The sequence below is a fragment of the Microcaecilia unicolor genome, chromosome 9 (assembly GCF_901765095.1).
Source record: "Microcaecilia unicolor chromosome 9, aMicUni1.1, whole genome shotgun sequence".
NCBI lineage: Eukaryota > Metazoa > Chordata > Amphibia > Gymnophiona > Siphonopidae > Microcaecilia > Microcaecilia unicolor.
The window spans coordinates 109,431,412-109,440,729 of record NC_044039.1 but is presented as its reverse complement, the minus strand read 5'-3'; the positions used below and the strand labels follow the sequence as shown (position 1 = coordinate 109,440,729).

The window sequence follows — 9,318 nt, the reverse complement described above, 5'->3', positions numbered from 1 at the left end:
CAAATCTATCTCATGCATATGGAAATTCGGACTGGCTGGGTATGCCCTGAGGGCTGTGTTGAGAAACAGCACTCTAGGGTCTAATTCCTGGTGTAATCTTTTTGGTTTGCCCATTGCAGAGAGAGGACAGGATACATTTGTGCCCACTTCCATGCACGTACAGTCTGACGTGCGAACAGGATGCTTCTAAGGTGGAAGCAATTAGACCATGTACAGAATAGAAAGTTAAAAAGGAAAGCAGTAAAAAAAAAAAAAAAAAATTAGAGACTCAAGTCCAAAAAAAATCAAGTCATTTTTTTAATAAATATACTTTGTAGAAAAATGGTTATTTACAATATACACAGTAATATACATTATATACAATAGACTAGTACACATTAAAAATCACAAGGTGTTTTGCTTTTATGAACGAAAACGGTAGTTGTTATTACTTCCTTCCCATCTCAACAGGTTAGACATGGGAAATCTAGCAGCCCAATGTCCAGCTGGGGGCCACAAAAGGCACTCATTTTTAATTGGCAGACCACTGCCAAACTGCGCTCTGCCATACAGCAGCTTCCGACCTGCCAAGCCTAGTGTCCCTTAGCAGCATGACATTGCTTTTCTGGAAGGCTCCCACCCTATCGGCTCCAGATTGTTCGGCCATCAGGTTAGGCTCACACCCTATCAGCTCCAGATTGTTCGGCCATCAGGTTAAGCGGGCCCGGCACAGTCTTCAAGGCACAAGTGTTCACCACGATTTCACAACCGACATAAGACCTTCTGCGATGCTTGAAAGTTAATCCACACTCACACACTTTGCCCCCTCACTACAGTCACTCTGCTGGCGACATTTTGATGTCCAGCATCATTCAGTGAAATTTTCTTGCGGTCTGTAGCACAGATTTTGACAGGATTTCTTCCTGTATAATGTCCTGCTCTTTGGCCATGTTCAAGAGATGCTCCGACGAGCAACTGAACAACTAACGCATCAGTGGCTGGCCTCCGAATATACAATCATCGTACATTGCCTATAGAGAGAGAAAAACAAATCTTCTATTAGCACCAAGATCTTGCACAGAATTTTGAAACATAACATCAAAAAGTTTACTAACTAAAGAACAGCTCTTCTGAAAATATTGCAATGGGCTCCATTTAACAAATTACTTTTATATAAACAAAAAGTTGAAAATGTTGCCCCCCCCCCCCCTCCCATGATGAATAGATAAAGGGCATTTATAGTTATTAAGTCAAAGGTGATGGGCTCTCTCTTCTTACTATACAGACACTTAAGCACTGAAAAATCCTCAGCTATGAGGAAGACAAAACTAGGAACTCTCATGGTCCTGGATTTTGTTTTCTACAGACTGTGATCCTTATTCATTGGACCCAGGGAAAGACGTAGCCATGGGACATAAGCATTTGAGGTCGCACCGCTCCCATAACTAAAGAGAGGGTCTATGTAATCTCAAAAGCTTCTGTACTCCGCCATTATCTTTCAACTGTGTTGTTGGACCAATAAAACCCGCAAAGAACCAAAGCCGTGACTTACTTCATCATCTGAGTATTCCGATTCATAGCTGTCCTCTTCCTCGCTGTCTGGCAGCATGTGTAGGCTGTTCAAGGTTAACTGTTCTAGTTGTTTCTGGATGCTAGTGTTCTCTCTTCCCCAGGTTAGCTGGTAAGGGGAGTAGCCTTGGTAGGTTACTTTGTTCACATCGGCCCCTTTCCTCACCAGAAGTGACACCAGAGCTTCATTCTGTAGGTCTACCGCTAAATGGAGAGCGGTTCTGCCATTACAGGGTTCCTGTTGAGACAGAAAACAAAATCCCCGACACTTAGTATCGATAGTACAGACGTTGAATGCTGAGAATATCGTTTTCAGGGTATGATTTAGAAAATACACTTCTACAGCAGGGTACTCAGCACGGTGACACCAAACAATACTCAAGAGATTTTCTGATTTCAAATATATACCTGAGCATTTATGTCTGCCCCCAGTGAAATCAAGTTTTCCACAATGGCAAGAAAGCCATGAATAGAAGCCAAATGAAGACACGTGTGACCTAGAAAAACATAAAACACAGAATACACCTCATTACTTCCATTGCAATAATATACCATCATTAGCTTTCATTAGTCAAAAACCCCTAACTGGCAAGATGTGCAGGAGACTGAAAAAGAAAGTCTGCAACTGAACCTAGATCCACTCAGCTACATTTCTGTCTATTCTCTCACCCCTTGACCTAGCCACCTAAAACCTGTAACAGATGAATCCCCTCGTCCTATAAAGTTGCACGCCCAAATTTCCAACTAATGTGCAAATTTGCATGTGCAAATTATAGAATAGTGCCAGTTATGAACCTAACTGTTAAATTAGGTGTCAACTGGCCTTAGGTCCTAATAATAGCCCTTAAGTGGCATTAATTGGTACTAATTTATAGTTATGTGTGTAACTGCACTTAAACACTATTCTATAAACTTAGCCCCTAAATATTATAGAGTGCATCTATAAAGGGGTCATGCACGTGGGCAGGGCAGGGGCATAAGTTATGGAATACATGTGCAACTGCCAACTTTAGGTGTGAACATTTACACCAGCCTCTGATAATGGTATAAGTGCTCATGTCTAAAGTTAGGCAGGCACACACCGACTTACACTCTATTCTATAACAGCAATTTCATGTGCAATTGCCATTACAGAAATTGGTGTTTAGCCCCCATATTTTTGGTGCATTCTTGAATGTACCCTTAAATGTCCACTAGAATGCCAGGATTGCCCCTTTTAAATAACACAATACTCGATGGACCCTGACTAAGGCCTATAAACCACGTGCCAAGTCCTGGCCACAGGATGATATGAAGGCACATCACAAGTATTTGAGAGAACAAAGTCTCATTGTGTTATTAATTTGATAGCTTCTGACGGGCAAGGTACTGGTAAATCTCCCCAAATCCCGGAGTATTTTCTAAACCCCTAGTACCGCCAATAGCCAGACAGGAGTTGAAAACCGTGAAGGCTGTGTGTAGAGAGGATGCCAGCTACTCACCATTGTAATTGATGCACTTGAGCAGGGCCTGGACTTGGTGTGACTTGCTGTACTGGGTGAGCACACCGACGCCTCGGAGGGAGCCTTGCTCACAAGCAATGTGAAGGGCAGTGTTGCCTCGGAAATCCCGCACCTCAGGGTCGCAACCCGCTTGCAGGAGGGCTTGAGCAATTTCAGGCTTCTCTGTGATCGCCGCCAGATGGAGAGGTGTCTATGGCAAAATTAAAAAAAAAAAAGCATGATAAATACCATCTACTAGAATAATGCACTCACAAATAGAAATCATGGCAAATGAGGCATTAGCACATAATTTAGCTGCTGCTACTACTACATTTTTAAAAGTAATATGCCATTCTTGGCAATGTTTAACACTGAGACAACAGGCCCTATTTATTATAAGCTTTTGGCTTCTAGATCTGGGGAAACCCCTAAGTGATTAAGCAAGCTGCCTATTTTAAAGTAAGCAAAATGCTCAAAGTTGTGTAAATGCTTCAAGCCAACTACCTGTTTCAGATTGTTCTGAAAGTTTAAGAAAGTCGAATCCCCAACTGCTTGCTTTATTGCTTCCAAAGCCAGAGCCTCTTCTTCATGGATAATGGCCATGTGAAGAATCCTGAAAGGAATGAATACAAAAATGTGATTAGTAATCCAATGATGGTACCATGACACAGGCTGAGACAGTCATGCAAGGCTAGCAGTAAAATCCGAGATTTCGAAAGCCTGGGAGTTTTCTGTGTTGGTCGCCTGTTCTCATTAATCATAGCCCCGTGCGTAGTGTTCCTGGCCAGCAGCCAGGGACTTTCCAAGGCTGGTAACTGACAGCCCCGCCCAGCATGAATTTCCCCGCCCTCTATTGCTAAGGCTACAGCGGAGATGGAAAAAGTCCCTTTTCAGCCTGCAAAATAATTACTCCTAGCTTATAACCAAATTCAGACGGGATATTTTTAGCTCGGTTCTTTACTTTGGTTTATCTTCCACGTCTATTGCATCCTTCCCACCCTTCCTAAAAAGAGAAGGGGGCCAATAAGTCGGCTGCCTCCCCCTAAACTACACTCCAGCCCCGAAGCCGTAGAACTGCAAATAATGCATCTATTCAAGTTTTGCAAACACGGATCCTGAAGCTAACTTCCAAACTACAGTTTTTCTGACTACCCTGCAAACCAACTTCTTGCAACGCTAATGCATTACCCCATATATCCAAAGAACCCACCAATTAAAAAAAAAACCCTTCTAGCAACAATCTCCCCATGGGTTTTGCATTATTGTTTTTACACAAATGCACATCCATAATCATGCATCGCGAAATGTATTCAAGGACGGTGCACTTGTACGTTTATCCCCCAGAGACACCCTTTCACCGAGGCACTTACGTGTCTCTGTCTTCGGTCACTTGCTCCTTCCAGGGCTCTGTAGGTTGTGCCGGGTGAAGGTTGTTAGGCTCGATCTTGAGATCCTTCAGTTCTTCCATCATCTTATCATAATCATCGTCCTTCATGGAGTCCAGGCCACTGTCGTGGCGATCTTCTAAGCCGGGCAGGTGCCGATCCTTCTTGGGATCACGAGCCTGATCCATACCCATGTCTCTTTGGTAATCCCGGGCAGAAGTATGCGCTCCAAAGGCGAACATAGTGGAGAGATCAAGAAGGGAGAGAAAAGCTCCTTCTTCTATGATATTAAAACAAAACTGACAAATTGAAGCAAAAACCCAAAGCTGTTGTAGATCCTGTTCCTTCAGGTGAAGGTGGGGGCTGATGATCTAGGCTGGGACCGATGCCTTTGCAAAAGCGATGCTCACCGTTTCGCAGCCTCTGAACGAGTGACTCCGCTGCTTCCGCAGCCTCTTTGTATAGCTCAGTGGGGAAAGTCGGGACTTTCAAGGGGGAGGAGCCGGGGTTCTTCTTCCCTGTTCAAAGCTTCTGTTTGCACAGCGGGGAATTTCCAAGGCAGGTCAGAGGAGCCTGAACCAGACTAGAGAGGGATTTTTTTTTTCTTTTTCTTTTTTTAAATCGACAGTGTGTGCGCGCAAAGGCTGAGGCTGGAGAAATTCCCTGTGTTCTGCAGCTCACGTGTGCTCTGTGTCCAGGGAAGTTTTTACAGCGCGGAAAGTACTGCGAACGCACTTGTGCTTCTTCCTGGGAATTTCATGTTTAAATTCTTGCGTTTAACGGGACATTTCTTTTTTTTTCTAACATTCTTGCTTTGGCGGGGGTGGGGGAAGTGGTGAAATGTTTTAACCCTCCATGCATAGATAATGGACAAATATATGCACACCAGCAGGGAAGAATTTCACTCCGATATTCCCATTTGTGACCTTAGCTCATTTTAAAATCAGTTATTGCTTTGCCATTTGAAATCTGTGGTAGAGGAAACACATGTTACCAAATGCTTTAGGGGACTTTTTTTCTTTTAATTCACCCTAGACCTGAATACTCAGATTGCATTTCTTAAGTAATACTTTGAATATACGTAGTTAAGTCTTCAGACAGGAGACTGCAGCGATTTGGTCGCTTTCTTATGGACCTTCTCTGGCCTTTTTGTATCTTCAAAACTGAAGCTAGTATTCCAGGTGGAGCCTTGCCAATTGCCATTTTTTTCTGCTGGGGATATCTCTCTTAATACACCCCAGCATCCCTCTAGATTTGGGCATGGCCTTCTCACATTATTTTTTTTCTCTTGAGATACACTAACATGAAACCCTCTGCGTTGTAAAAACGAGGAACTTCATAAATGACTGGATAAAATAGAGGGAAGGGAAATAAGACTTGATATACCACCTTTCTGAGGTTTTTGCAACTACCTTCAAAGCGGTTTACATATATTCAGATACTTACTTTGTACCAGGGGCAATGGAGGATTAAGTGACTTGCCCAGAGTCACAAGGAGCTGTAGTGGGAATTGAACTCACTTCCCCAGGCTCAAAGTCCACAGCACTAACCACTAGGCTACTCCTCCACTAGCAACAGTCCCTCTAGAAGCCTGCCCTTGCAGATCAGCAATGCGGCCGCGCAGGCTTCTGTTTCTGTGAGTCTGATGTCCTGCACATTTGTGCAGGATGTCAGACTCACAGAAACAGAAGCCTGTGCAGCTGCGTTGCTGATCTGCAAGGGCAGGCTTCTACATGAAATGTTGCTAGTGGAATAGCAGTCACAAAAGAGAGGGTAAAACAGCAAACAAAATAATACAGAAACAAAAAAGCAACACTGGGCCTTCAGGATTGAGATGATCAAAGTCTCTTGTTTATTAATTGATAGACAGACCCGACACGGGCACTGGCGCCTGCCTCAGGGGTCAGCTAATCCTGATCAAACATTGTAGGTGGTACTGTCACAGTCTAGCACCTTTGATATGGAATAGAGTCTTAATCAGCATGGACAACGCTGTCAGTCTAAAAAAAATGCCAAAAAACCGCAGGATGTCAGACTCACAGAAACAGAAGCCTGCGCAGCCGCATTGCTGATCTGCAAGGGCAGGCTTCTACATGGAATGTTGCTAGTGGAATAGCAACATTCCATGTAGAATCTCAAATAGTAGCAACATTCCATGTAGAATCTCATATAGGGAAAGGGAAATGGGACTTGATATACTGCCTTTCTGAGGTTTTTGCAACTACATTCAAAGTGGCTTACATATATTCAGGTACTTATCTTGGACCAGGGGCAATGGAGGGTTAAGTGACTTGCCCAGAGTCACAAGGAGCTGCAGTGGGAATTGAACTCAGTTCCCCAGGATCAAAGTCCACTGCACTAACCAAGAAAACTGGAGACATACCTCTGAGTACAATATAATTTCCAAATCACTTTCATGTACCTATCAAGACATTTAATCACTATCCTGTTAAATATTGTGCAAAAAGGTAACCTTTTAACTGCCCTCCTAAAAGTGTGATAACCTGCAACGCGTGGTAGCTGATTCCACAAATCAGGACCACTGTCTGTCAGAGATTTCCTCCTAGTGTCCAATTTTCAATAAGTTGATACTGATGGCATAGTCAATCTGATTCCTGAGTGCAGCGAAGCTCCCAAGGAGCTGAATATAAAGAGATTATGCTAGAAGATAATCTGGGGTTTGTCCACGTAGATTTTTAAAAACAAACATCAGTAGCTTAAAATGAATTCTTGCCTTGATAGTCAACCACCAATGCAACTCCATCTTCCATCTAGTACAAATTTTGCTATCACATTCCGAATTACCTGAATTCGACTCAATTGTGTATCTGGTAAACCTAAGAGAACAATATTGCAATTGTCTATTTGATTTAACACCATAGAGTGCAAGATGGTTCTGAATGAGAAGGTTCTAAGTATGGCTTAATTTGATGAAGTAGCTTCAATTTAAAAAAAGGCCTTCCTCACAATTTCACTGATTTGCTTCTCCATTCCCAGAGTAGAATCCAGAATTGCCTCTTATACTCTAATATAAGCCTGGATTAAAATTTCAGTTGTAAATAATTTAATTTTTACCTTTGGAAAATCCACATCTATACCTGCTACCCATAAAATTTCTCACATGGAATGCTATTTACAATCTTCTTCGCTACCTGAATGTATTTTCTGCACATAGAATATTTTCTCCTCTAATTAAACCTCAGCTGTGTAACCTGCAGAACTTAAAATTGTCTGTTATGCCAATAAATAATGTTAGGAGTTGATTTTTAAAACGTAGCAACAGTAAACAAAGATGTCAGTAACATTTGGATAATAACCCTGTTTCCATTAATAAAGGAATCTATTCTTTCTCCCCCCTCCCCCCAAAACCAAGCAGACAGACATAATTCTGAGTTGACAGCATTATAAATCCCACCATTTGGATATTACAGTAATCACCTCCCACCAGAACCTCTTTGGACATGTCCACCGTAAGTGGAGGTATGTGTCATGATGCTTCATACCCTGCAGCACTCAGTGCCAGATAAAAAAATTATGAGAACTTATGAGAAGAGAAAGAAAGCTGTCTGTAGTAACTTATCTCTTATTTGTCCTGTTTGTCTGTCCTAATTAGACTGTAAGCTCTGTCAAGCCAGGACTGTCTCTTCATGTTCAAGTGTACAGCGCTGCATACGTCTAGTAGCGCTATAGCAGTAGTAATAACTAAAGCATTCATTCATAGCATCCACAGAAAATAGAGATCTCGTGAGCATGTTTCCAAATAAGACTCCAGGTCACAATATTCCATTGAATGGAGAGCTTTTTATTCCATTTCTGTATGCATAGGTCTACATCAAACTTGGTTTGCAATGCATGATCACGGATGCTAGTATTATGTCCCTTAATATCCTTTATATAGATTGCCATTTCCTCTGTGTGGTCTTTTTATTAAGCTGCAGTAATAATAAGCCTTATACATAGTAACATAGTAGATGACGGCAGAGAAAGACCTGCACGGTCCATCCAGTCGGCCCAACAAGATAAACTCATATGTGCTACTTTTTGTACCTGACCTTGATTTGCATCTGCCATTTTCAGGGCACAGACCGTAGAAGTCTGCCCAGCACTAGCCCCGCCTCCCAACCACTAGCCCCGCCTCCCACCACCGGCTCTGCCACCCAATCTCCGCTAAGCTTCTGAGGATCCATTCCTTCTGAACAGGATCCCTTTATGCGGCAGGGGTGTAGCCAGACCTCACGGTGGGAGGGGGCCAGAGCCCGAGGTTGGGGGCACATTATGAGTGCTGCCTTGCTGCTTCCCCTCACAAACAAATACCTTTACTGGCGGGGGTCCCCAACCCCCGCCAGCCAAAGCCTTCTTCAGCACCGGTCTCTGGCGCAGCTGCGTTCGCTGCCTACCCCCTGCTCTTCTTTCCTAGAGGAGCAAGAAGAAAAACGAGCAGGGGGCAGGCAGCGAAAGCGACTGCGCCAGAGACCGGCGCTGAAGAAGGCTTCAGCTGGCAGGGGTTGGGGACCCCCACCAGCCAAACCAGGGGCCCGGACGATATTTGCGGGGGCCCAGACCCCCATGGCCCCTGTTATGTGGGTCTTTCCTACATGCTAAAGCCATTTTTACTGCAGCTGTAAAAACGCTAGGGTCCTTTTACTAAGGTGAGCTAAAAAATGACCTGCGGTAGTGTAGACGTGTGTTTTGGGAGAGCGCAGAATCATTTTTTAGTGCACCTGTAAAAAAAAAGGCCTCCTTAAAATTTTTGCCGAAAATGGATGTGCAGCAAAATGAAAATTGCCGCGTGTCCATTTTGAGTCTGAGACCTTACCGACAGCCATTGACCTAGCAGTAATGTCTCACGCGGTAACTGGGCAGTAATGACCTATGCACGTCAAACGCCAATTGATGAGCGCCAG

The 9,318-nt window shown here is 43.5% G+C and overlaps 1 protein-coding gene across 1 annotated transcript; it reads right to left on the bottom strand.

The window, feature by feature from the left end:
* Positions 1-284: 284 nt before the first annotated feature.
* Positions 285-4,833, bottom strand: NFKBIA (NFKB inhibitor alpha). Its single transcript, XM_030214718.1, has 6 exons — positions 4,400-4,833; positions 3,534-3,642; positions 3,030-3,240; positions 1,957-2,045; positions 1,532-1,786; positions 285-1,010 (listed from the first exon to the last, which is right to left on the bottom strand). The coding sequence occupies exons 1-6, from the start codon at positions 4,654-4,656 to the stop codon at positions 963-965; spliced, it is 969 nt and encodes a 322-aa protein (XP_030070578.1). The 5' UTR covers positions 4,657-4,833; the 3' UTR covers positions 285-962.
* Between the last annotated feature and the right edge of the window lie 4,485 nt (positions 4,834-9,318).

Bases quoted from the DNA above. Each gene is read 5' to 3' on its own strand.
- NFKBIA (XM_030214718.1), bottom strand. From the start codon at position 4,656: ATGTTCGCCTTTGGAGCGCATACTTCTGCCCGGGATTACCAAAGAGAC. The intron at 3,241-3,533 runs GTAGTTGGCTTG...ATTTTGCCATAG, and splicing joins TTCAGAACAATCTGAAACAG to ACACCTCTCCATCTGGCGGC. The intron at 2,046-3,029 runs GTGAGTAGCTGG...ATGTTTTTCTAG, and splicing joins CAAGTGCATCAATTACAATG to GTCACACGTGTCTTCATTTG.